This window comes from Trachurus japonicus, chromosome 7 (genome assembly GCF_045865225.1).
Source record: "Trachurus japonicus isolate A0001 chromosome 7, Traja_1.0".
NCBI lineage: Eukaryota > Metazoa > Chordata > Actinopteri > Carangiformes > Carangidae > Trachurus > Trachurus japonicus.
In genome coordinates this window covers 6107761-6135633 of record NC_140913.1, presented here as the reverse complement: position 1 = coordinate 6135633, position 27873 = coordinate 6107761, and the positions used below count along the sequence as shown (strand labels likewise).

The 27873-nt window shown below is 42.9% G+C and overlaps 2 protein-coding genes across 4 annotated transcripts in view; one reads left to right on the top strand and one right to left on the bottom strand.

The window, feature by feature from the left end:
• Positions 1-19198, top strand: part of lama5 (laminin, alpha 5) — a 113833-nt gene extending 94635 nt beyond the window's left edge. For both annotated transcript variants that reach the window (XM_085780927.1, XM_085780926.1), the window contains exons 51-80: positions 396-507; positions 1158-1331; positions 2080-2276; positions 2786-2902; positions 3555-3709; positions 3800-3929; positions 4034-4136; positions 4225-4338; positions 4433-4615; positions 5668-5810; positions 5919-6098; positions 6253-6392; positions 7374-7524; positions 7692-7825; positions 7964-8129; positions 9314-9448; positions 9547-9698; positions 9791-9923; positions 11135-11278; positions 11483-11613; positions 13775-13939; positions 14529-14661; positions 14784-14938; positions 15817-16009; positions 17205-17342; positions 17430-17589; positions 17690-17820; positions 17909-18002; positions 18096-18215; positions 18962-19198. In XM_085780927.1, coding sequence (XP_085637053.1) covers positions 396-507; positions 1158-1331; positions 2080-2276; positions 2786-2902; positions 3555-3709; positions 3800-3929; positions 4034-4136; positions 4225-4338; positions 4433-4615; positions 5668-5810; positions 5919-6098; positions 6253-6392; positions 7374-7524; positions 7692-7825; positions 7964-8129; positions 9314-9448; positions 9547-9698; positions 9791-9923; positions 11135-11278; positions 11483-11613; positions 13775-13939; positions 14529-14661; positions 14784-14938; positions 15817-16009; positions 17205-17342; positions 17430-17589; positions 17690-17820; positions 17909-18002; positions 18096-18215; positions 18962-19110 — 4332 coding nt within the window. In that variant the 3' untranslated portion in view covers positions 19111-19198. The remainder of the gene's footprint in view (positions 1-395; positions 508-1157; positions 1332-2079; positions 2277-2785; positions 2903-3554; positions 3710-3799; positions 3930-4033; positions 4137-4224; positions 4339-4432; positions 4616-5667; positions 5811-5918; positions 6099-6252; positions 6393-7373; positions 7525-7691; positions 7826-7963; positions 8130-9313; positions 9449-9546; positions 9699-9790; positions 9924-11134; positions 11279-11482; positions 11614-13774; positions 13940-14528; positions 14662-14783; positions 14939-15816; positions 16010-17204; positions 17343-17429; positions 17590-17689; positions 17821-17908; positions 18003-18095; positions 18216-18961) is intronic.
• A 1058-nt stretch (positions 19199-20256) lies between these two features.
• On the bottom strand, positions 20257-27849 carry adrm1 (ADRM1 26S proteasome ubiquitin receptor). Of its 2 annotated transcripts, none has more exons than XM_085780928.1 (10): positions 27793-27849; positions 26641-26881; positions 26022-26138; positions 24337-24547; positions 23235-23316; positions 23006-23142; positions 22315-22446; positions 21999-22156; positions 21185-21287; positions 20257-20772 (listed from the first exon to the last, which is right to left on the bottom strand). In XM_085780928.1, the coding sequence occupies exons 2-10, from the start codon at positions 26848-26850 to the stop codon at positions 20684-20686; spliced, it is 1239 nt and encodes a 412-aa protein (XP_085637054.1). In that variant the 5' UTR covers positions 26851-26881; positions 27793-27849; the 3' UTR covers positions 20257-20683. The 2 variants fall into 2 exon arrangements, with proteins under 2 accessions (XP_085637054.1, XP_085637056.1); XM_085780930.1 differs by having other exon boundaries at positions 23235-23313.
• Positions 27850-27873: the final 24 nt, after the last annotated feature.

The following is a 27873-nucleotide window of genomic DNA, read 5'->3' as shown; positions in this document are numbered from 1 at the left end:
TAATGGGATTTCTTGGTTTCCCTCATCAAACTCATCAAATACACAATCCAACAACTCCAAAACGCTCTGGTGGACAAGTTGTGACCTGCACATTCACCACGCTATGAGATTATAACAGAACGTAATGTGACAGAGTTGTTTTCGAGGCAAATGCAGAGAAAAACTGCCCCTGACAGGAATGCGGTTTTGCAGGAATTTACCTATAAAATATTGATTCTTGATTGATATCTGTTGCAGCATAAGGTCATAACTCCTCTCATATATTTGTCTTTCTTTGTTTCTGGTTTATATATCAACAAATGTACTACAATTAAATTATAAGGGATATTAAGTTGAAATGTAAATAATTTGTTGTGTTGTCATTGTCAACCTACAGTAGCTGTTGTGTGTTTCAGGCGGCGGTGATGACTGACAGGGTGGATGGGCTGCAGAACAGGACCAGCAACACACACCAGAGGGCAGAAGATCTGCTCTCCTTCATCAAAAACCTCACCATGGAAATAGATGGTAGTCAGAAATCAGTTCTGTAACACTAGCAATACAGTAGAATACAGAATATATTAGATATATTTCTGCCTCACTATTTCCACACACAACTATGAACTTATTTAACGGATATGTAATGAAAATACAGCTTTGGAAAAAAATTAAGAGGCCACTTCAAATTATCAGATTTTGGGTATGTGTTTGAGTAAAGTTAACACTTTCATTCTATAAACCACTGACAACATTTCTTCCAAATTCAAAATAAGACTATTTTCATTTAGAGCCATTATTATTAGGACAACTGGTCAAAAGGACGGGGAAAAAATGCAGTGTTCATTCTAAAACGACACAACTGAATTTTTTTCAACTTAGGAGGAGTTCAGAAATCAACATTGGTGGGAATAACCCCAACTTTTAATCACAGCAGTGTTTTTATAGTGTTGTAGAGTTGTACTTCACTTGGAATTCAATAATCACTGGAATGGATCAGCTGCCATACATGTAGAGACACTGCTTTATTAAGAAAAAACTTGAAGTGGTCTCGTTTTTTTTTCCAGAGCGGTACATAAATACGGAATAAAACATTCCACAAAATATGGACGTAATGACAGTCCAACGTTGTTTGAGATTGATGACTAAATAAATGATGATGCTTCCACACTTTACCACAGACGTCCTGCTGATGGCAAACAGGTCGTCACTGAACGACACCGAGGCGGAGCAGGACGACGTGGAGCGGGACAGGAAGCTGAGGGAGGTGCAGGCCATGCTGAGGGAGATGAGACACAGGAGCCACACGGGACAGACCATAATGGCTGAGAGAGAGAAGATGGAGGCGGAAAAATGTAAGCAAACACAACATGAAACATAACTATCTAAAACTAACCTGCCCTCAGCACAATGACTCTGCCCCCCATCCCCCCCAACACCATCATGCACTACATAACATAACTGCACTGAATAACACCCCCCACACACACACCTCAGCACCTGTTATTTCTTATGTATAACTGCAAATACTATTTATATTACTGTACCTGAGATTCCATCTGCATTTTATTTTTATTTTTACTTTATAATAATAATAGATTTTATTTATTTTTTTTATATATTTTTGAGAAATGTTACCACTTTTTTCTAGATTTTTTAATTTATTTATTTAATCTTACCACTTTTCTCCAGAACTTTTTTTTTAAAAGAATTTTCTACCACTTTTTTCTAGAAATGTTTAAACGTTTTTGGAGAAACTGTACTACTTTTTTCCAGAAATTTCTTTACAATATTTACAAAAATTCAGGCCATTGGCCCTAATTTGAATTTGTATTGAATCTAATTTTGTCCAATGGGTGTCCATGGTCTAATTTGTGTCAATATAGGGGTCCTTGATGTAAAAAAAGTTGAGTTGAGAACCACTGGTATACAGTAGTGGTCTAAGCACTTAAAATGATTTCTGTAAATTTAATGAGCTATTATTTTGGCTTTTCTTTTTCCTTTCTCTCTCTTCTTCTTTTACGCATCTGGAGAATTTGCTCCAACACTATTTCGTTGTAAATGCACACAATGACAAATAAATCTTAATTTAATTTCTACCAGTGTTGGATCGTGTTAACGAGGAGCTGGCCAGTCGCCAGGGACAGAACACCGACTCGGCCCAGGCCGTCAGAGACCGTCTGAACCGCTTCAACTCTCAAATGATGGACCTGCGGGACGCCCTGAACGAAGCCGTGAACAGCACGGCCAGAGCGGTGGAGATCAACAACGTCAACGAGAAAGCCCTGGAGGACAACCAGGTGAGCTGCGAGCCGTCATGAACAGTGAGCAGAGAGGAGGGGATGAGGACGTGTGTTGTGGGAATTTAAAAAAAACTGAGTATTCACAAACAAGATGGGCGTCCTGGTGATTTAATACACTCGCAAGTGGACGTTTCCCAAACAGCAAAAGCCAAAGTTACCCAATAAGAAAGCTCAATGACATTCAGACTAGAGCCTGCATCAGGTGATGATTTTTCTTTTTGAATTAATTTGCAAAATATGTATACAATTCTGGGTTTGTGCTGTCATGATGGGATGGTGAGTTAGACTGATGAGGATTTTTTTTTCAATTTTAACATTAAGCTGCAAAATAACAAATGGTGAAAAATTGAAGGGGGTCTGAATACTTTCTGTACCCACTGTGAGACAGAAAGCTCAACTTACACACTCAAGTCTCTACCTTACATGGATGTTACGACCTTGGACAGATGACACAAGGAAAGTGTATTTTCCTAATGCAACGTGCACCGACTCTGTCTCCCTCTCAGAGGAAACTGGAGGACCTGTTGTCCAAACAGAAGGAGGTCAATGATCAGCTGAACATGGCCGAAGATGATGTGGCCCAGGTCAACGACATGCTGCCCATGCTCCACGACTCTAAAGAGGTCAGTGTCCAACATGTGGTTCCAACCTGTCCACACCACCTGCACCTCCACCTGCTGCTCAGATGAGAAACAACGGCTCACTCTCCTCAGTGTTTCATTATAGTTTCTGATTTCAGTCACACACGCATATAATGTAAATACATAGCTATTCATTGGACTTGAATAGCTTGAATATCAATAAAAAACTGGAAAGATTCGGGTGTTTTGACCGGTTGTGTATAACGTATACACATATACACACACACACACATTCAAACATTGTATAATCAGTAGCAGCCACTCCTGCTGTGTACACAGCAAGGTTATCTAAGAGGAGCACTTTATGTCTTTGATAATTTCAAATTAATTCTGGTACAATTATCAGTTAGGTGACATTTTTGACTACAATGGACAAAATGCATTCTCATCATGTACATTTCCTAGTTGTTTGTATGTGCATAATAACATATTGGTGGCAATAAAAGCACTTAACACATGATGAAATAAGAATAACACTGTAGTGGCTCCTGTTTTGGTTGAGTCACAGCAAGGAAAGATCTTTATTATGAGAAAAAAAAAACACATAGTAAGAATGTTCCAAATAAAAGTGATAGATAAACATTTAAACATTGTAAAAAAAAACAACAAAAAAAAACGTTCCTGTCCTTCTCAGGAGTACGAGCGGTTGGCGGCCCAGCTGGATGGTGCCAGGACACCACTCGCAAAAAAAGTGGAGAAGTTTGCTCAGGCCGAGTCCAAGATCCCCCTGGTGGAGGAGGCGGAGAGACACGCCGAGCTGCTGAACGAGTTAGCCATGAACCTGTCCAGGTACTCGCCCACAGCTCTGATGTCATCAAGATCTGAATCATCTTATCTATGGATTTTATATAATGAGTCGTTGCCTTTGTTTGTCCACAGTTTGATCGCAGAAACTAAGAAAGACGGGATTGTGGACGTGACACACGCCTACAACAAGATTATCAACAGCATCAAGGAGGCAGAGGAGGCTGCCAAGATGGCTGAAAAGGCTGCTAATGACACCATGGAGGTGCAGAACACACACACACACACACACACACACAAATGAAGATCATTTTCATCAGGGTGATTTGTCCGTTTGTGGTTTGTAACTGTGTGTAACTGTGTGTGTAGAACATAAAGGACCAGGACCTGGGTCAGGTCGCCGACTCTCTGAAGAACCACAGCATCGAACTGAAGCAGGAAGTCGAGAAGCTCGACGATGAACTCAACAACGGTAACCTCACATTGTATGACATTGTTGTCATCATAGGAGGATGATGGGATGAGCAGCTGAAGCTTTGATGTGTTTTTCTGCCGCACAGAACTGAAGCCACAACTAGAAGATGCTCAACAGCGTCTTGATGACGCCAAAACCAAACAGGACCAGCTGAAGAAGGACCTGGAGATGATTCAGAACAACCTCAATTCCACTACAAGTACGCAACACACATGCACACACACACACACACTGACGTGCACAGAAAATATATTAAACTCGCACATTCACCCTCCTTTCTTTACGATTAACAGACGTGACTCAGGAGATCAGCGAGGCAAAGCAAGTGGCCGAGCAAGCCAACACCACGGCAACCAAAGTCAACGATGCCCTGCAGCCAATCAAAGAGCAGCTGGACCAGTGGAAGCAGAAGTACGGCGACGCCAACGTCACCAACAACGACATCAACAAGGCGCTGATGGACGCCAACAAGACCGGTAGGAGCTTATATTGTATTGGTCTGGGTGAATACTCTATTCTGATTGGTTTACGGGGCGATAACAGACACCCACAAAGACGTTCTGGTCAAATTGCCTGATGACGGTTCTAAATATTATTGGCTGACTCAAACGTTAGTTAGTAACCATGGCAACAGAGACTCAGAGCATAACAAGTTTTCTTCAGCGCATCATGACACTGGAGTCTGTAACACACAAGCGGTAAGGGGTGCACTGGTCTTCTGAAGTAATCATTTGTGTCACGGAATGTTAAGTTGTCGTCTCACTTCCTGTCACTGACCAACAATTAGGCTGCGGCAGAATTGCTTTGGCTCTACACTGCAGCCACCACAGGTTTCCTTTTTCTCGCCTGCAGACGAGAGATGTTAAAGGGATAGTATAACATTTTGGCAAATTGGCCCATTGCCATAATCCCTATAGTCATAGCAGTAGGTTAGTCAAACTCATCAAATACACAATCCAATAACTCCAAAACACTCTTGTGCACTAATTGTGAAGTTGTTGTGTTTATTTGTGTATTTGATGAGTTTGATGAGGGAAACCAAGAAATCCCATTAGCCTCCGTAGCGTAGCTCTGAACAGCTCACGGCTCTGCTCCGCCATTCTAAAAAGAGCTTGCACCGACAATTAAAGGTAACGGACCTACTGCTATGACTATAGGGATTATGGCAATGGGCCAATTTGCCAAAATGTTGAACTATCCCTTTAAATAGTCCACTCAGCTGTTGCTTGTGATTTTAACTGTAAAACACATTGAATTATAAAAAAAAAAGACTTAATATAAGTGACCATGATAAAAAGATTATCCCTTACTTACATTATATGGTATGGTAACGTATTGATTGATGAATTGAGGGAAAAAAACTGTACAAGGGAAGCTGCTTATTATCTATATTTACTCACTAATTGCAGGCAGTATATAGTCTATGCAGGAAGAAATGAAATTGAATGTGAATATTCACAACAACAAGTAAGATATTTGTGAGGGTGTGCACCAGGTTGATTGTTGATCTTCTTGTCTCTCTGTGCAGTGCATGAGCTGGGCAACACAATCCCCACGCTGCTCACAAAGTTGGACAAACTGCAGAACCACTCCATCCAGATGCCAAACATCTCTGAGAACATCAGCCGCATCCGGCAGCTCATACAGCAGGCGCGCAACGCTGCCAGCAAGGTACGACGTCAAAAATGAAAATAAAACACCCGGCGCCGTATGAGGGCGTTGTTTAAAATCTCTGTTGTCTTTATGGCGTTTGGTCTCTGCCCTCTCTCTCCTATTTAGATCAGCGTGCCGGTGAAGTTTAACGGGGCGTCCGGCGTCCAAGTGCGCACTCCATCTAACCTGGCTGACCTGGCGGCCTACACCTCCCTGAAGATGTACGTCACCCTGCCAGAGGGGACGCGGTCAAGGAGACAGGGCGAGGGCCCCAAGCAGTTCGTCTTCTACCTCGGACACAAGGATGTAAGCATCACCACGGCAACACAGAGGCCCAGCTCGTGTTGTTCTGTTTGATATGTTGAATCTCTTATAGTTTAGCGGGGTTAGAGTTTGGATTTTGGAGAGGCAAAGGTGAATGGGTTTTGTAGTAGATTGTGTGGTGTTTGTGTGTTTGTAGTCCAGTAAGGAGTTCCTGGGTATGACGCTGGAGGGGAAGCGACTGCGTTGGTACTTTAACGTCGGAGGACAAACAGCTGAGGTGCAGATGGCTGAAGACGTCAAGTCAGATGGAAACTTCAACAGCTTAGTGCTGGAGAGGTGTGTGACACACACACACACACACACACACAAACAGTGACATTTTGCAGTCGCTCTTCTGCTTTGCTTACCCAATATTTCCTTTCTCAAAACTGTTGCCATCCCATATTTTTCTGTTGTTGTTGTTTCATATATTATAATAGTTCCCAAATGTAATTTAACCTGTACTGGCCCACCAGATCCAGAACAGGGCCTAACCCTAACCCTGTATGATAAAGTTCCTAAAATCCTGTGGGGTGTTTTCTTTCCATTGTATCTAAAATAAGAAGCCTTAACGGCACTAAAACAACACGTCAAGTGCATTTTGTTAAAACAGTATTTGTTCCAAGTACTGTTCCCAAATCTTAGTAGCTGAATGCATTCAGTGGCATCTCAAGACACTGAGTCATAGAGGATAAAAATTTATTTTTCGGTATTCATTTACAGGCCCCTTAATTAAGTGATCATGTCAAGAAATAGCCCAGAACTAACAATTAATTGCGTCATAATGAGTAGAAATAGCCTAGAAATAACCGTCAATTACATAGTAATGTCAAGAAATATAGCCAAGAAGTAACGACTGATTGCGTAGAAATTGCCCAGAAATAATGGTCAATTGCAAGGACTTGGTGAAAAATTCTGGCCTTTCCCAAAAAATTCAAAGCATGAAAAGCATGTGTAATCTTTTGCCTTTATGAAAAACATGACATTACTATGAAATTGACTGACATTACTGCACAATTAATTGTTATTTTTAGGCTATTTCTTGACATTATCACGTAAGTAACGGCCTGTAAATTAAAGGGTTACCTATTTTTTCTTTTGGTTCATCACAGTTTGCTCAGGCATAGGAACAGTCACAGTGTTACTGACACTGGAGTTATCTTCTCTAATTGTGCATATAGACCCTGATAATTGTGGAGCTATTCTTGATTTATTTTGGAAACATATTTGGGAACATATTGCTCACAATATCCTCTCCTTCTATGTCTCTGGCTGCAGGATCCTCCAGTACGGCCAAATGTCCATGGCCACCGACGGGAACGAAAGAGTGACTAAAGCCCACGCAGAGGCTACAGGAGATGAGGGGCTGCTCAACCTCTCGAATGAGGACACTGTCTTCTATGTGGGAGGATACCCCAGTACTTTCAAAGTAAGTGCATAGAAGCTTGTGCTCTCATCTCCCTCCACGGCTGCTGGTCTGTGGTATTGTGGGTGTGGCCTATGATGGCGTCTACATTTACAGATTCGAGGTATTATTTTTCCACTCCAGCAATAGTGTTGTATCTGACATTCTTCATCTCTCCTGTCTGGCTTCAGCCTCCGGCCCCGCTTGCTCTGCCCAACTTTAAGGGCTGTATAGAGCTGGACACGCTAAATGAGGAGGTGCTCAGTCTGTACAACTTTGAAAATATTTTCAATCTCAACACCACAGAGGAGAAACCTTGCGGCAGGTGGGTGCAAACTGAAATTTTTTCTTCTTTTAACTGAAAACATTCGCAGTAATTTTCACCTCTCTGAACAAAGCTTTCGGTATTTTCCATTTGTTTGTCACTGTGTGACTCATGATGGTATAAAACTGTTACAAACAGGTCCAAGCCGGTGCTGACTAAGCCCTGGGAGGACGACGCAGCATATTTCGATGGCACTGGCTTCGCTGAGATCACCTTCACAGACGATGCACCTCGCATGCAGCGCTTTGAACAGGAAGTCAGGCTGCTCTCACACAAAGGGATACTGCTGCTGCTGCAAAACAAGGTGAAGACGTTCACTGAGTCAACATTCTTTGTTAATTATATGTGATTCAGTCATTCATTCATTCATTCATTCATTCATTTATCTAATTTATACACTGCTTCCACCACTCGCACATTCATTCACTCATTCATTTTTTTAAAGCAGCTACAAAGAACTTTTAACTGAATATGCAAAAGTCTCTGCTGATGTCTCCGTACGACCTACAACATAAATTGAGGCCATCGGTGGGGAGACACAAAGAGAAACGTACCGCTTTTGTCCACAGGGGGCTCCAAAATCAACACAAAATGAAAGATCTTTGTAGTTGCTTTAAAGTACATTTTGGGGGGCTTTTATGCCTTTAATGGATAGGAAAGCCGTAAAGAGACAGAAATGGGGAGACAGAGAGAGGGTGAGCAACATACAGCAAAGGGCCACCGGTGGAATCGAACCGGGGGCCACTGCAGCGAGGACTGTAGCCTTTGCACATGGGGCGCCTGCTCTACCCACTGAGCTATACAATGCCCCACACTCATTCATTCATTCGGAAATTTTAATTAAACTGTTCCTGAATTTATTTATCCATTTATCATGAAGTATTCATTGTGTTTTTCCAAAATCCATTCATTCAGTCAGTCAGTCAGTCAGTCAGTCAGTCAGTCAGTCAGTCAGTCAGTCAGTCAGTCAGTCAGTCAGTCAGTCAGTCTTCCAGTTCCAGTTTACTTTTGTTAATTTATTGATTCTGGATTCACTTATTCATCAAGTTTTCCTTCTTTGATGAACACTTGAATGAATCTGCATTTTTTTAACCTGTAACATTCACATAACACATATCCAGCATTTATGATTTTATTGTGAGATGTCTGTATCAAAATGTTTTAGCCTGGGGTGCCGGGCATTGTATTGGGTGGGTGCCCCATGTGCAGGGGCTTTGGTCCTCGCTGTAGTCAGCCCCGGTTCGAGTTCTGCATCATATGGCCCTTTGCATGTCATTCCCCCTCTCTCTGACTCCCCATTTTCCTGTCTCTCTCTATTATGCTGTCAAATAAAGGCAAAAATGCCCTGAAATATACTTAAAAAGGAAAAAAAAAGTTTCAGCCTTACACTTCATCTTGACTAGATAAATTGAAAATAGCAAAAGACTTTACAAGAATCTGCAAGCAAGTTGTTACACGTGTTTCCTCTGTGTCCCTGTCCTCCATCAGAACCAGTTCCTGTGTCTTGCGGTGCTGAAGGGCCGACTGAAGGTTTTCTATGACTTCGGTGATAAACTGGTAGAACTGGAGCCCAAAGAGCCTGTATCGGAAGCTCTGAAGATCAGCGACGCCAAGCCCAAAGCTGTGAGTCTGTTGTGTGTCAGCTGTGTGTGGGGGACACGATTGTTTTGGCATCATCCAGCAAAAACTTAATTGGTTATGTTGTGCATTGTTGTTGTTAGCTGGAGATTATCATCCTGCGTAGCAGCCCGAACCGCATTGTGGTGAGGAGCGACCGCGTGCCCGTCTACAGCCACCTTTTCACAGAGGCCATCCCTCCATTCAGTGGCGTATACTACCTGGCAGGAGTACCACAGAGCAAGATGCCTGAGAAGTAGGTGGCACTCACACACAGTGGCACACAGTCCAGGTAAACTGGTGGAAGTGTTCTCTAAGGGTTGTTTCCTTCTGTCCTTGTCTGCTCAGGTTGAAGCCTTGGTTCCCCAAGCAGGGCTCACTGAAGGGCTGCTTCAGGAATGTGAAGGCCCTGAGCTCTCATGTCGACCTGAAGAGGATGACGAGCTCTGGTGTCAGCTTCGGCTGTGGCGATGAACTGCTGGTAAGATTCAAAGACTTACAGTACTTTGTCATCCCGCCCAATGTTACATGAAACGAATGAATTTCAGTTTCTAAGGTCCTGTGTGGCTATAAAAAAAGATACAATAGTAAAAAAAATAAATGAATAAATACGAATAAATACTAGCATCAACAAGATTAAAGTACAATCTGTAAGTGCAGTGCCTGTTGCGGTAACACTTTATAATAAGTACACACTATTAAAGCAGAAGTAAGCGGAATATTTGTGTTAATATAAGTCTTAAATTGTTATATCTTCCGACGGCAATCACTTATATAGAGTGTTTGGTCTGAAACACGGGTCTGTCAGTCACTCTGCTCTGCTGTAAGCCGAGGAGAAAACTTCTTGTATACTTCCTTTTATCCTACAACCTTTATCCAATGAGGAGAGAGAACGGCATGAAGGGCTGTGTGTGCAGCCAAGGGATGCGTGTGAATGTGGTGACGTAGGGACGAGGACCAATAGATCCATGACGAGGGCGGGGACTGCTAACTCCATCGGCTGACAAAAAGTTAGCCAAAACGACCGGATCGCTTACTTCTGCTTTAGCATTAGTTAAGCTTTAAATACTGAATTCATCATTTATAACACATGAATACTCATTAGTATGTAGTTTATAAACACAGTTTATAAACACAAAATGTTTTACTCATCATTGATAAGCATTAACTGTATTTATATACGACATTCAAATGAGTATTCATGCGTTATAAATGAAGAATTCAATATTTATTAATGCTTAATAGTGTGTACTTATTATAAAGTGTTACCCCTGTTGCAAATTTCACTTCATTCAGAATGAGGTGAAACCAGACAAAAACAAACCTGAGCACTGGTCACTGAACATCCAAGATGACAGCTTGTATATAAAGAGTCACAAAATGTATTTGTATCTAATGTTTGGAAAAACGAAAAGTTACACGAGACAGTTGTAGATTAATTTTAAAAAGCAGTTTGGAAATCAGTAGTGGCTCGATGTAGACAGGATGATGGTACAGTATAGACAACTGTATCGTCTGCATAGAGATATATCTTTGCTGACTGAATTAACAGCCTCAAGCATACAATATAAACGCTGTGTCTTTTGAATGAAGATCATTCTCTGGCTTCACGTTGACCTTCATCTCTTGTGTTTTCCTTCATTAATTGTGTAAAATATAAACATGTGACCTGTTGTGTGTGTCTTGGTACAGGTGGCTCGTGAGGCTCATTTCTCCGGTCAGAGTTACTTGGGTTTGAATCTGACCCACATCCCCAGCCTCAGGAACAACTTCTACGCCAGCTTCGGTTTCAGAACAGACCAGAAGGACGGACTCATGTTCTACCATCGCGATCAGGTGGGAGGAGCTTCCCGACCCTCTCTCTTCCCTTTTCAATATTTTGTCTTCTTGTTCCTTTGGACTAAACAGCAGTTCTCTGTTTCCTTCTGACTCTGAAACTTCTTAAAGTCTTCTCCGTGATCTCGGCCTCTGTTCTGCCTTAGTGTCTCTGATTTGTTCCACACATTACCTAACTTGTGTGTGTGTGGTTCGTATGTACAGGAAGGAGTGTGTCAAGTGCTTTTGCATGAGGGCCAGGTGGTGGTGAGGGCCGGCAACAGTGAGATCAAGACGCAGAAGACGTACAATGACGACAACAGCCACTACGTCTCCATCTACAGCAACAGCCAGGGGTAGGAGGAAAAAAAATCTACATCAGGTTGTTTCGAAGACAACGGACGACTACAATGATTTTGTACTGCTATGTGACTCCATTCCAACAGAGGGCGCTGAGTTTGTGTGTTTGTTCTTAAAGCAGAACTATGCAAGTCGGCCGGAAATAGCTCGCTCCTTCGTTGGTTTCTCTTTTTTTTCCCTCTCCGGAGCTCCCCCACAGTTCTGGGAGGAATGTCACTGTCGTAAAAAAAAATTTAATTAAAAAAAACTCGCCGCCACCCCCTACACGTGCTTGTGTTTACTGCTGAAGGTAGAGAGCGGTGTTTGCTAAGCCCTGCTAACACGGAGCTAACGCTAATACGGCCACACACAGACAAAGACACAGACATACACACACATGAATAAAGGTTCCAAAACGCGAAGGCGTGTGTGTGTGTGTGTGTGTGTGTGTGTGTGTGTCATGATGTATTACATTATCTCATAAAAGATCCATGGTGTGTGTATCCGTGTTAGCATTAGCTCCGTGTTAGCCACAAGCCGAACTTCATCAGTACAAACATTTCATGTTTCCATGGTTTCCTCCGACTTTCCGAACTCAAACCAATCACGATTCATGACATGCATGACGTCATCTGCGTCCTCATCTCGTACTGGCTACCGTAAGGCAGTTTCTTGCGATAGTTCTATCCATTGACGAGATTTGTGACACTGAGACGGACAACTGATCTTGCAAGTGCGGTTTTCAGCCAGTGGGGGGGGGGGGGGGGGGGGGGGCGCATTGGCCTAGACCCCATTCACCTCATAATAGGTCACTCAACCATCACAGTGTCTCTGAGCCACAATAATTACAGCCGAAATCCTGCATAGTTCTGCTTTAAAATATTTAGCCTAGACTTTTCTTCATTCAGTGTTGCAGGTCTGTGCTGTGTTGTTCAAGTTGAAGTTATCTACACATATAAACTGTCTCAGTACAGAACAGAAAACAATATAGTACATTAATATTCATGAAAATGACCATGCATTTGTAAAAGTAGTGTCTGTGAATTTTATGTTCATCATTCATGACAGGTCATTAATGGTCAGTATTAGGTGTTGATAATAGTAAAACAGCCTTAAAGCAGAAGTAAGTGGTCCGGTCGTTTTCGCTAATGCTGCGTTCCAGGCAGGCTTTTGAAATCGTAAATTACAGCTTCAAGTCACAACTTACGACTTTGTAGCGTTCCAGGCAACCCACTCGTGTTTTTCCGACCTGTTTTACCGGTGAAAGTCACTGTAACGGCCACTCGTAACTTCCGACCGGTGAACTCTTACCAGATCGAACAGGTACCACTTCACGGTCGGAAAAATACGAGTTTCCTTGAACGCACCATAACAGTCCTCGTCCCTACGTCACCACATTCACGGCGTCCCTTGGCTGCACACACAGCCCTGCATGCCGTTCTCTCTCCTCATTGGTTAAAAACTGTAGGATACGATAAATGTTTTCTCCTCGGCTCAGAGCAGAGCAGAGTGACAGACAGACCCGTGTTTCAGACCAAACACTCTATGTAAGTGATTGCTGTCGGAAGATATAACTATTTAAGACTTATATTAACACAAATATATCACTTACTTCTGCTTTATTTATAACATGATGAAGTGTATTTTTATCAGTGACCTGTTGTGCAGATCAGGCAACTGACAAGATGTTTATTTAATTTTTAATGAAATTTAATGAAAAAACATCTGATACAGGATACAGATCCTCTACATCCGACTCAAAATAATAACAACATACAGAAATTAAACACAAATATACCAACCCATAGGTACATAATCACTTAAATACATATAACAGAATAATCAAAAAAAAAATCTTTAGGCTGATTTAAGTTGATAATGTAATTATGTGTAGTGTGTTATGTGAGTCATCTCAACACCAGACTGACAAACAGAGCTGCAAAAAAGTCAAAACTGTTTTCTAATTGGACGTTATTGTTTTATGAAATAAGGACCCCGGTCCTCCGGGCTGGCAAATAACCTATTGTAAAGGAAGCATGTATATTTGTATATTCATAACATGATTCAGCACTATGTATTCAATGTTTCAATTTGATTTTCAACTGTGTGGGCCTTAACTTACTGTAACATCCACATAGCACGCACCTGTCAAACTAACCTGGTGGCTCCACTCTGCAGGATTCGCCTGTACATGGACGACGTTCTGGAGAAAGCAAAGGAGGGCGTCCGGGTGGACAGCAGGGGGCGGGCGGTGAACACACCGGGCACCACCTTCCTGGGAGGAATGCCTGAGCAGACATTCAGCAACCTCACCGGATGTATCAGCAACGTTTTCGTCAAAAAGTAAGAGGAGCGGTGTCATCGAGGGGGGAGCAATCATCTGTGACATAGAGGTTAAACAGGAGATGCTGTCAAAGAGAGAGCAGCATCGTCAGCTGCTGTAATATGTACCGTAAATGAATTATTAGCTGGCTGCTTCCACGATATTATTGCGATATTTTAAAAATATGGCGATATGCTGCGATATGTTGTGACTTTTTAGCTTTTTTCAACTCCAAATCCGTATATAGCGATACAAAGTCGCCACGCAAAATATCGCAATACTGTGCTGTATCGATTTTCGGACTTTGCTGTCCAAAGTCATGAATTCAGCAGTGTTGGGCACGTTACTTTTAAGAATTAATTAGTCATAGTTACTTGTTACTTTCCCCCAAAAAATAACTGAGTTAGTAACTGAAGTACTTCATTATAATTACCAGAAAAAGTAACTTTCGCGTCACAGGCAGGCTCCGCGTCACAGCGTAGCTCAGTGCTGCACTCTCTTTGTGTGTTATGCAGTGGCTGTTGTAGGAGAGTCATCTGTATGAATATCTGTTTATGAACAAAGAGTTTTTTGCTCATCTTTAAATGTGTGTATGTTTGTTGTCGTCAGGGAGACAAGTCCTCAGATGGTTGTAAATCTGCTGAACGCTAAAGAAAATGTCAACGTCCCTATGAACTGTCCCGCTGCCTCGAAGCCTCAACAGATTGTTGCTGCACAGCCCAAACACAGCAGCAAACCCAAGGTACACACACACACACACACACACACACACATATAATGCCTTTCCACAAAAAAACACAAACTCAACACACACACAAATAACTGATATCATCGAACACCCTGCACCTACTCTCTGTCTTCCAGGGTAAGCACAAGAAGCCCTCGGGGTCACGCAGTCGGAACACCAGGGAGTCGTGTCAGGCGGAGCAGTCGCAGCAGGAGGCCGGGGCCACGCACTTCAGCGGCTCCACACACAGCTACCAGAGATACGACTCTCTGCCCAACTCACTGAGCTCAATGTGAGTGAAACGGCGAACGGCCAATCAGACACTTTACTCACCTCGCATGAATGTCGGCAGCCATAAGACAGGGGAACTTTAAAATGTCACAGGCAGCAGCAAAGGGAAAATACATGACAATGAGGAGAAAAACACGAAACACAGAAGTGCCTAAAATACATAAAACATGTAGTGTTACAACACAATAAATAAATTAATTAATTAATTAATTAAATTAGATGAGCAGATTCAAATGAATACGTTCATGCAGGCCTGGAATTTCATCATTTTAGGGGCAAGCCCACTTGGCCTTTTGTGTTGTTATTTTTTTGAAGGTACAAAGGCCAAAAGCCAAAAGAAGTAAAGTAGTTCTTATCTTTGATAAGCTCACTCCAACACCAGACCAAATAATTAATTAACTTAAAAAAAACTGAAGAATGATTACTGAGACAGCAAAAAAGCAAAAGGTTTTGGTTCCACTTAGACTGGTGTGAACGCTGCTGGTTCACCTTTCTGAGACTCCAGAACGGATCCAGAACCAGAACCAGAACCGTGTCTGTCTGAAAGCACTCATCTTGTTGGTTCCAGTTTGGTATTTCATTAAAGTTTTATCAAAATTAGGTTTTACCATAATAGTGTCGTCATCACTATTATTATCCAGTGTTGCCTGTATTAGAACACATTAATACCGCATCAGGCCAGGCACTTTTTGTTTTGGCTGGGTTCAGGCTGAGAATCAAGGCTAGTGAGCTTGCCTCGGCCTCGGGCCTCGTCGGGTCCGGGCTTCAACACTCTGGCCCTTTGAGAACTATTAGGACCAAAACCAGAGGTAAAAATTAAAGTGGTTTTCTTGTGGCCTGGAAGTGAAGCTGTGGATGTTGTGTTCTCTTTGGTTGAAGGCCTCACATCTCCATGTCAGTGAAGATCAACTCCTCAGACGGGTCGGTGCTCCTGGTGGCCAGCGGGCAGGGCGGCGGCTCCACCCTGTCACTGAGCCTGTCAGACGGCCACCTGCTGCTGCTGCTGGACGGAGGGAAGAGGAAGGCCAGCCTGCGCAGCCGCAAGAAGTACAACGACCAGCAGTGGCACACGGTGAGACGGCCTGGTTTTTCATAAAATGCTCAAATATGTCATATTACTTCGACCCGCCCCCTAACCCCCCTAAGCATAACCCCAACCTCCTGTTTATCTGGAACTAACCAACTCACTCAGTATTCCTCCGCACAGCGTCGCAGAGTCTGCCTCTGCTGAGGAATACTGAGTTGGTTAGTTCCAGATAAACAGCTTTTTTCCGACTTGTTGATGGACTGAAAAAAATGTGTATATAACGTACACTTTAAAGGGTGTATTGTTTTGTGACGGGACTTCTTTTTTATTATTTTTTTTATTATTTATATAGTGCAATATACTGTATATATAAAAATATATTTTCCGCTGTTTTGCTAACCCTCCTCTCAGCCATGTGCATTTGTTTACAACGAAGCCGGCAAGAAATCAAGCAATAGAGCAGTACACAACATTATATATCATATATGATGTTACAATGTGTATCTGTGTAGTTTAAAGCAGAAGTAAGCGATCCGGTGGTTTTGGCTAACTTTCTGTCAGCCGATGGAGTTAGCAGTCCCCGCCCTCGTCCCTACGTCACCACATTCACGCGCATCCCTTGGCTGGACACACAGAGAGGACCGCCCCTTTATGCCGTTCTCTCTCCTCATTGGATAAAGGTTGTAGGATACAAGGAAAGTTTTCTCCTCGGCTTACAGCAGAGCAGAGTGACTGACAGACCCGTGTTTCAGACCAAACACTCTATATAAGTGATTGCTGTCGGAAGATATAACTATTTAAGACTTATATTAACACAAATATTCCGCTTACTTCTGCTTTAATCTGTCATAAACAAGAGATTATGGTTTACGAGGCATGGATATGTCACAGTGCGCAGAGATGAGAGCTGGGACACCGGGGTGTCCAAACCATCACAATTACTCCAAAGCTGTTTATTATAAGGTAAAAATGTGGCATAGTTAAGCTACAAATCCTGCATAGTTCCTCTTTAAATAGTGACGGGACTTCTTGAGTCAAGTAACGGCGCATTTTATTGTCAGTAACGGTAACAACGTTGCAGCGAGCGAAGCAGTAACTATTTTGATTACTTGTTACTGAAAAAAGTAGCACTGTTGGCATCGCCGTGATTCTATAACGCCATTATTCACTGTTGACACATCTAGGACACCTGATCCTGCATGTCAGGTCTGCTCATTTTCTTTTTCTTTCTTTTCTTCAGGTGTTTATAAAGCGCGAGGGGGACAAGATCAGTCTGATAGTGGACGGCATCAGCACTCAGTCTAAGAGGATCCCTGGAGGAGACAGGAACCATCTCACCGGCCCGTTGTATGTTGGAGGGGCCCCACCCTCGCTCATGGTAAATGATCCCAACTACTACGTCGTTGTAAAGAAAATGCACCGTCTTCTATGGTATTTCCTCATAGTGTGCTGCTCTGAACTCTAGGCCCCAGGCTCCGGTGGCTTCATCGGTTGTGTTAGGGACCTGATACTGAACGAGGCCCCGGCAGGAAGCCCCGCCTACAGCCAGGGGACGGTGCCGTGCTTCCAGAACCCCCTGCAGCCCGGGGCGTACTTCTCTGGGCAGGGGGGGCATCTGGCGATAGGTAGGCGTCATCTCTTCTGTGGGTTTTCATTCCCATCGTGTTGTTGCTCTTTGAGCGTCGCCGTGTTCTAAACCGAGGCCCCGCTCTCCTTCCCCTGCAGATGAATCGTTGGTTCTGGGACGGGATCTCGAAATCCAGTTAGAGGTTCGACCCGTCTCGGACTCTGGGCTGCTGTTGCATGCTGGGACGTCACCTGACCAACACCTGAGCTTGGTCCTTAAGCAGGGAGAGGTGAGAAAACACTACGAAGGGTTTTGATAACAAAACTAAATGATCACTGTGGAGAACTCATTAATAAAGATGTATTGTGTGTGCGCAGGTGACCGTCTCATTTAACGGTGGCAAAGGTGAATTCTCTACCTCATTCACTCCTGAAGAACCGCTGTGCAACGGACATTGGCATACGATCACAGGTGAGTTCCCGTCAACAGACACAGTGACTGCGTCGTCGTGTTGTAACGCTGTCATCTCATACGGTGTGTGTGTGTGTGTGTGTGTGTCTCCAGTGGTGAAGAAGAATAACGTTCTGCAGCTGCACGTGGACGCAGCCAGCGGGCACAGCGTCGGCCCCAAACAGAGCCGCTCTGCGGGGGCCAAGGAGACTGTTTACCTTGGAGGTGTACCTGGTGAGTACGGGTGCACACACACACTCAGAGCTGTGTTCAGGGAGGTTAGGGACTTGTTTTCACAATTAACCCCGATATGAAACGCCACGGTTAATTAATCGTAAAGATTCCTCAATAGCAGATGAGCGCAACTCGCACAGAACGAAAACAAATTCAGACAACAATGTAATTGGTGAGGTGGAAGGAAATGTTCGAAAATTAGGTTGGGCTTAAAGGGACAACAAGGAGTTTCTATTTGGTTATAAAAAAGTCTCATGTTAATGTGGATCAATCTCCGCTACCCACACTTGTTAATGGGCCCATTTTCGATAAATATATTGTTTTGTCTCTATCGTTATTTTGTTATTATTAGTGGTGGTGGAAATTCTGGTCGAGCCAACCTTTCCTTACTTTCGGTTTTCATAAGCTATTTTATTTCTGACCAAATGTTCTTGTTGTTGACTTATGGATAATGGAATTAATAATATACAATGGAGCTACTGTGCTAATATCATACAGTGAGAGTTTGATATCATGACATGTCTTACAATACTGTAATAAATGTCATGGACTTGTTTTTGAGGTATTGCAATATTGTGAGATTGTGATATTGTTACATCCCTAATAGAGCACAAAGAACAGAAAAATAGTGAGATGATACAGTTGATCTACATACTTTTTTTTTTTTACTCGGATTCAGGGGCAAAAAAATGTAATTGGGACAACTCTACTACCAGTAGTTACCCTCTTAACTCTTCCTCCTCTAGATGGCGTCCCAGTTCCCGCTCTACCTGCCGGCCTGCCGGCGTTCCACGGCTGCGTCCGCAGAGCGACCATCAACCACCGACCCGCCATGCTGTCCAAACCGCTCGCCGTACACGGCGGCGTGGGGACGCAGGGCTGCCCACACATGTAAACCCATCGCACAGTCTTATCCTCACATTCCCCAACTGCAAATTACCGGTGGTGGGTGTCATGTTACTGTAGCTAATTTAAAATATATATTAATATTTATTGTCTATTTTTCAGAAAAATGTTTATTTTATATTTTCTGTTTTGTTTTTTTTGTCGCAATGTTACTGGTTTGTTTTTGTGCTACAGGGTGCTACAGCATTGACAACTGTCCGCACACAGAGACGCATCGATGCTTAAAATCGAGACTTAAAATATCAACTCTAAAATCATAAATCCTTTACTAAATATGTAGTATATTGTAAATAAAAGGCAACGTAGCCTGAAATTCCTTGCTTTTTTTTTCTAGAGACGATGAAAATAAGTTATAAGTCGGATCTTTTTTTTTTGTCCTTTGGTCCAAACAATTTTCCTGAATGCGTTATACTGCAGTGCAGGATGTCTCCAGCTGTGTATTGTGCATCTCTAGCAGAGAATGTAAAGGATACCTACTGAGTCGGTACACTGTGAACACTTATGTATGAGCGTTATCCTCAGGCAGCACAGACGGGAAACGTTTCCTGCAACACAGACCAGGCCTGAGTTTTTGGGAATGTCTCAATCTCTGAAGTCTTAAGAAGCGTGTACAAATGTAATGAACCTCGTTTTTTCCCGTTCTGTATGAAGGAGCCTCCTCTCCTGTTACTGAAGTTTTTTTCATGATTCAGCATTCAGGTTTCTTTATTGGAAGACATTTTTAGTTGCTAGTTTGATGTTTTAAAAAAGTTTAACATCCAAGTTGTAAGTATGACCAATCAACACCAGCCAGAGTCCACTGTTAAAGGTCATAAAGTCTATATTGATCAAGTATTAGATTGTTAATCACAGTATTTAACTTATAGATGCTCTGAAGCTTCCCATCCAGGAGCTGCTGTCTGACTGCAGGCATCGTTTCCCGTCTTTATTCCGTCATTTATGTAAACCTGTACCAAACGTGTGTGAAGCTTGTATGTTATATAATCAATTTTTAAAAATATCTCACAGAAAGAATAAGCTGTCCCTCCCCCTCACTCCCAGCGCCCCCCCCCCCCCCCGCCCCCCCCCCATGTGTAGTTAATGCATTTCTAAATAAACTTCTTTTTTCATACCTCTGTGACAGACGAGCCTCGTATGCGTTTGCCAATGTGATTTTTATTTATTATCAAGAGTAAATTATAAATCATCCTGAGAGGATCGACACTCTCTCAGTCTGTGCTGTGGTGTCACATCAGAAATACAGAGAGAAAACAAGAATCGACTTTAAGGCTTAGTCCCAATAAAACCCTCTCTCCTTTCAGAGTCAAACTAATGATGGTCGCCAGAACAAAAACAGCTGCTGATAACAAGTTAGTTCAAACAGTTTACATGTGGTCACAGTGGAAAAAAGTGACCTAACTTATGTCTTTACAGCTTCAGCCTGAGTAGGAGCAGAGTGTTGTCTTTGGTACAGAGTGGTCTAAGACAACTTTGAAGAGAGGAAGGTAAAGAAAAAGAAATGAAACAGAGAAGAGGGGTGGCAGAGTTGGCTGGAGCTCGGCCGAGGCGCGGCAACCAGAGCTCTAATCCAGACTCATGTCTTCGTCGTCCTCCTTCTTCTCTTTGGAGTCTCCTTTGGTGCCCTGCATGGCTCTGGCAAACGCCTCCACGTCTGACAGGGAGAACGCACACAGGGTTTTTTTTTTAGTTCACATTTATCTGAAAGCTGAACACAATCATCTCACCTGAGAAAAGTGACAGTAATGTTGACAGGGTTTTAATGCAGCGAGTCCCCAGAACCTACAAGATGTGATCTGAGTGGCTTCCTGGGAAATTCAATTTTATAAAATTCTTGTTTGAGAAATGTGATGTTGGTTGAAGCCAATTAATTATGTTTATTACATAAAGACAGCTCTATTCAATCTTTCTTTTCTGATGGCCTCTGAGCTGGTTGTGATCGGGTGTAAATCTCATTTGCTTCGTCATGACAGATGCAGAAAGTGACTTGTACTTTCTGAGTTTAGTCTGTTCCCAACTGTGGTTATAAAGGACTGGGAACAATTAAACTATTCTGTGTGTCTCACCTCCTTTGTTGGCGGCGTCCACAGCCTCGGCCGGCAGACCAAACTGACTCATGAGTGGGCCGAGCTGCCCGGAGGCCAAGGCACTGCTGAACATGCTCATGGACTAAAGGACAAAAGGAATCACAGTTAGTCAATCCTGTCAGACCTCCGGAGAGAGAAGTTAAAAATACACATCTTAATGAAATGAGCTGTGACAATGTGTTCTGATTATTGATTATAACACATGATAGGACAACGGAGGTGACGGGTATCCAACCGTCACCTCTCCGGCTTTACCATTACCTGAAGAGATAGAATCAGATGTACTAAGCAGATGAACAGGTCAACACCTTTGTCATCATAGTTGCCAACATTTCTCAACTGTTCACATCACCAATGACAAAGTTTTTCCAGACAGAAACACTCAGTACGTTTACATCCACAGCTTAATCGAGCTATGCTCAAAATTCAATTTTGGTGTGTAATCAGACTTCTGTCCTTGTCCCAGTTTACATGCAACAGAGAAAATAAAAAAACTGACAGTGTCGTCCTCCCCAGGCAGCGATATGCGTTGTTTCAGCGGGTTAATGCCCCCTGTCCTGTTGACTTTTCTGTCACAGAGTAAAAAACTGAATATAAACAACTAAATAAGCTTAATAAATTATCAACTACAGTCCCCAACCAGACCCACCGGTTCGGGCTGAGAATAGGATACAAATGACAAGCTTCCTTTCGCTCTCATCTCCCTCTTTTTTTTTTTATGAAACACATCCTTTCAACTGTCATTTAAACTGTTTGTAAATTCATCTGTCACCACCCAGTTGTGTTCAGGTACCTGCTGGAACTGAGGTGAGTTGAGTGTGTTCTGGATCTCGTCGGCGCTCTGGAGTAAACTCTCTCCACTGGGGAGGAAGGGCAGGAGCCTCTGCTGGACCTCAGCATTGGTCAGGATAGGAGCCATCATCTCAGGGGTGCAAACACTCGCCAAGTCCACTAGAGGGAGAAGAGCAGGTCTCTTTCTTGATACTTTTATGTCTTAACATGTGATGCAGAACGCGGCTTTTGTGAATGAAACATGCTGTTAAACTTAAGCAGCTGTTTCCAAGCCAAACCGTCCCCAACACTGACTCCTGTCTGACTCTGGTCCTCACCTGCTGATCCCTGAGCAGCCGTCGCTGGGACGTTCATGGTGGCTAGGATGCTCTGAAGGTCACTGAGCTGGATGGGCTGGTGGGGGCCAGGGCTGCCAACAGAGGCTGGGGCCAGAGGAGTCTGAGCTGAGGCTGCAAACAACAAGGAAAACAAGGTTTTTTAAAAAAAAATTTAGATAATACATCATTCAATGTACAGAGTAAAATAATAATTATACTTCATACTTGATTTCCCCCCATTGAAGGTCCTGTGTTATTACAAAATGTCTTGATGCTGGTTTATAAAGTGTCAATGACAACTCCTCCACTCCATCAGTACATTTTAAAACAACACACCACACAAACCTACTATAGCTGACTTGGAAAACGCTAAATTAAAAAGGAACAGTACTTATATAATTGCCCTGATTGCTCAGCTGCGGCGCTATACCGCCTCGCCTCGCCCCCTCAACCCCCCCCCTGGTCGCGCCATGGTCTCCTGAAATCCAGTGGGAAACACTGTACCACAATGGTAGCCAAAGGAGAGCAGAGTTTTCCTCTCTCTTAATGACACTTGTACCAACACAGCAGTAAAGTCTGGGCTCACAAACAGAGACTGAAGAATGTGGAGTGATCTCAGATGTTTGAAACGCCAGCATCAACCATCACTACGAAGGCCTTCAGCATCCGGACAGAGTTCGACTTGACGTACCTGGTGTGGAGGGAGCGACACCGGTCGGGGACACGGTGGAGGCAGCAGGAGTCACAGGGGTGGTGGGGGCCTGAGAGCTGCTCAGCCTGGGGGCGCCGCCTGATACAGGTGTGGCTGCAGCTGATTGGCTGCGAGAGCTGGGGAGAAGGGGGAGAAGGAGGACGTTGAGACATAATGGACACTTCTTTGATGTGAACAGGGATTGTTGAGTGAGTGGATTCACTCTCACCTGGATGAGGAGCTGCTGGTAGCTGGTCCTCCGCTGCCCAGCAGGTTGGCCAGTCCCGGTCCTGCTAGAGCTCCCAGGCCTCCTTGGACGAACGCAAACAAATCAAAACATGTCCAAACTGTTCCATGTTCCAAACTGTTTCAAATTACTTATTGGCTTTCACATTTCTTATAAAGAAAAAGTTGCGTGAACAAATTCAGCTGCAGAAGGACAATATGTGAGAGTGTGTTTTGGGTTTGTTTCTTAGAGTTACTCATTAATAAAGGCTTTCCTTCTCTTTAAAGGTGTACAGAAAAGAAAATTGAATTTAAGCCCACTCTGGGTCATAAAATTAGTGTAATAACTCATGTATCAGACGATGTAGGCCAAACTTTGTGCAAAATTCTATTTTTGAGTAAATCCAGGATGAAAGTGTGTATTTTTTTTTCCGCATTGGATAATGCAGGCGCACGGATTATACGTCAGCCTGTACACGATTCACCAGCCACTGATATTGGATCCGTAATCCGTCATTCAAACGTCTGAGACACGCACACACACGCGGAGCTCGTGCTCGCCCCAAACTTTGAATATCCCGCCCGCTCGATAACGACCAATCAAATTCGTTTTCCTTACTCGGGTAAACTCGTGTTGCAGCTCGTGACAACTCGGCGCGACAAACAGGACAAACGGCCATTTCTGTACACCTTTAAAGTCACCTAGAAATATGTGGTGTGTTAAAGCAGAAGTAAGCGGAATATTTGTGTTAATATAAGTCTTAAATAGTTATATCTTCCGACAGCAATCACTTATATAGAGTGTTTGGTCTGAAACACGGGTTTGTCAGTCACTCTGCTCTGCTGTAAACCGAGGAGAAAACTTTCCTTGTATCCTACAACCTTTATCCAATGAGGAGAGAGAACGGCATAAAGGGGTGGTCCTCTCTGTGTGTGCAGCCAAGGGATGCGCGTGAATGTGGTGACGTAGGGACGAGGGCGGGGACTGCTAACTCCATCGGCTGACAGGAAGTTAGCCAAAACCACCGGATCGCTTACTTCTACTTTAAGTCTGCGAGATGATCTGCGCGTACACATTTAAAAATAAAAAACCTAATGCTGCTCACCTAGTCCTCCGAGTCCTGTTGGTCCAATGAGCTGCATCAGCTGGTTGTGGCTCATATTTCCCAGCAGGTTTTGCAGACCCCCCTCTCCTCCGAGTGCAGAGAGCTCGTGGCCGCTGCCGCCCCCGCTGCCCGGCGCTCCTGGAATGGGCGGGTTGTTCAGATACTCGTTCACCTTCCGACAGTGCTCCTCATCTTTGTCTGTCTTTGGCTCCTGGTGGGAAAAGGCCATATGAGAAGTCAGAGCGACAATATAAACTCTGTTCTAAATAAAAATGAATAATACTTTTGTCTCTTTGACAAACTACCACAGACACACAGAAAATTAACAATGTCAAAAAACTGATTCAAGTTAGTCTGACACAAATAAAACAACACTCTTCCTCTGGATTAGAGCAGATAAAGGGGGAAACTACTAGATGTGTGGCTGCCAACCAAACACAATGGGCCTCATTCATCAATATTATCTTCTTAAGTATTTTCTTACATTCCTCCTTAAGTCCTTCTTAAGAAAACTCTACATCAGATTCATGAACGTGTTCTTAAAACGCAGAATAGTTCTGTGTGTTCCTACATTGATGAACACCATCTCCTCATAAGTTGAGGGCGCATGCCAGCACATCTAACTGCCACTACAAAATGCCTCTCAGTCCCCTAGATGAACTGGTGAAACTGAACTTCAGAAGATTCATAATATTGGATAATTTGATGGACCAGAGAGGAAATTTTGACCTCACTCTAGACATTGTATTTCAACTTTGTTCTTGACATTTCAACTATATTCTTGAAGTAAATAACGAAAAACAAAACTCCCTGCTCTCATTTTTTTTTTCTTCATGAGTGGCACTAATACTCTCCCATAGAGGAAGCACCAGACTCCAAACGTAAAAAGAACTTCAGTAGTGCTGAAGTGGAGGTACTGCTGAACAAAAAAAAAACAGCTGTTATATTTAGTAGCGTCAAAGCGGATACAAAGTAGTAGTCAGTCAGTCGTTCACTGAATGTTGTATCTGGAGAAGAGCGCACTGCAGACGAAGTAAAGAATAAATGGTTTGATCTCAAATCTGAGGTTAAAAAAAAGTATTATCAAACAAAGAAGAGATGCAGAGCAGTGGAGGGGACAGGCCGGTCCAGACTGGTCTGAGCTGAACCAGGACATCGTGTCATTATCGGAGAGACCACACTCTCAGGTGTGACATCATTAATATTATCGTATTCATAAGATCAGTCAGTTTTTTCTATTATTGGATGGCATGGTTCCCAAAATCGGATGTGAATTATGTGTCCATTGTGGGGTTTTTTTTAAGAGACCGCAGTGCTTTGTAAAATAAGTAAAATAATTATTAAAAACTTTAGACAGTTATTCTAATTTAAATCATAATATTATACAACTGCAGAACAGAAGAAAATGTAATAACCACTTATTTTGCACAAGTGTCAACTCTCAAATGTGTATAAGTGTGCCCCTGAGTGTGCATAGATTTTGTTCTTAGCTATGAAGGAAGACATTTGTTCTTGAGAATGATTTGTGAATGAGGCCCATTGATTACAGCCATGAACACCCCATCATTCTGAGTCACAGTCTCTCATTCAGCCCTCTTTGCTTCCCTCTTTCCACTCATTTTCCTTCTGTCTGCACACAGATGTTCTGCCTTCACATAGGCATTTGCAGCGTTTCTCCTTCTCACCTGCATCCAGAAGAAAAGTCTCTTCGACCCAGCTTTAAACTTCAGCACGTAGACACGTCCGGTGGTGCACTGGTTCACCCTCTTAAACTCACAGTCATCAGGAAAGATGATCAGGTCCTGGAACAGAAAAAGGCCCAGCGTGAGACGCATGAGGCAGACAGCGGGATAGCAGTGGGGCTGCTCTGACACAACTAATCATCATCAGCCAGTCACCAAGAGGGAAATAAGCAGCAGCAGCACCAGTGCAGCTCTGAGATAAAGACACAGTCACTTTCCTTGCTTTGTGGAAGGTCAGCTAAATAAGGATTCAATGTGTCAGCACTGGTTGTATAATATCTGCTTGTATTTGCAAATACAGTATAAAGACAAGAAGCAAAACAACAAACTGAGGTGCTGCCGCTGACCTCATTTTACTAATGTGGTATCTGTGGAATGTACAACATGTCTGAATAGTAACAACTTGTCACACTGAGATTTAATAAGTGTGACTATTGTTATAGTCTCCATTTCCAAGCCTGCACCATGAAATACAAGTTCTAAAATAAACTCTTGTAGAATGATCTGCTGCCAAAATTATTTGAAGGTAACAGAGGTTCATTTTTATTTTAAGTTAACTCACATCATCAACGTTCCCAGTCGTCCTGTCCTTCCAGCAGAAGTGAATCAGGGAGTCGTCCGACTGCTGGATGTACACCGTGCCTTTACGTTTATCCGGTGTCACCACGTTTCCTTTCAACGTCATTTTACCGGCCCGAAATTCCACCAAGTATTTGCTGGAGCTGCCCCTGGAGCCGCTGACCAGGCTGGGAAAGAGAGCACCTGACGACATCTTTAGATTTCTCTGTTGAACAGGTCCAATGCTGTAGGAAAAAAAATGTTGCCAAGATTACAAGACCATACATGCATTTTATTGTGGCATTTTTAGAATTAACTTGAGTGACAAAACTAAAACATTTTTTTTTTAAAACAGCAGGTAAATAATTTCTATAACTTAGAATCAGCTTTTCTGAATAACTATGTTTGTATGTCTGACTCCAGTTTCTGTTGTCCAGTGTAGTGCACAGTGCCAGGAACAACAAAAAACTGCACATGACTTACAGCTCATGTTAAAAAACAAAACAAGAAATGGCACAGGATTTTTTTTTTGTTTTTTTAGAGTTTTTAATCTATTATTTATTCTTTGTTGTATTTGTATTTGCATTATTTGTCTATTTAACATGATGAACTTTATTTCTAACTTTAATGCATGATTAACCATTGTTTGCAGTCAGTCCTGGAGGAAGTAGGGCCTACACTGCAGTACGTTTGATAAACAAGTTACTCAAAAAACGACAGTAATCTCAACTATTTTTCCATCTTGGTTCAGGCAAACTCAAACTCTTAGGAACATTTTGACGTTAACCCAAATATCAACCTGCTGTGGTGTCTATTCGGTTTAAATTACACATTTTGAAGCACGCCTTATGGCTCACTATGATCGTAGAGTCTTATCCAAATGTGTTTTTTTTTTACAAAATGTTTTACAGACTTTCCAAAGCGAAGCTAACAAAAGCTAGCTGTTAGCCTGTTAGCCGTGCTGACTTCTGCCTGTGTCGATGCTAACGTTAGCTCATGACTAGGCTAAACCGACGAACAACTGAGGCCCATTGTGTTACAATTTAACAACCCGAAGTTATTTAAATTACAGAAATAACAGACACGTTTGTTTAATCATTATCTATGAGTATATAGATGTGAAAATGGCTTTTAACTGTGAATAATAAATCCATACCTGAAGTTGTGCTGAAGTTTTTCCTCAAGACCGTCGCTCGTAACGTAAATGGTTTCCTGTCACGTCGTGAGCGCGCTCGCT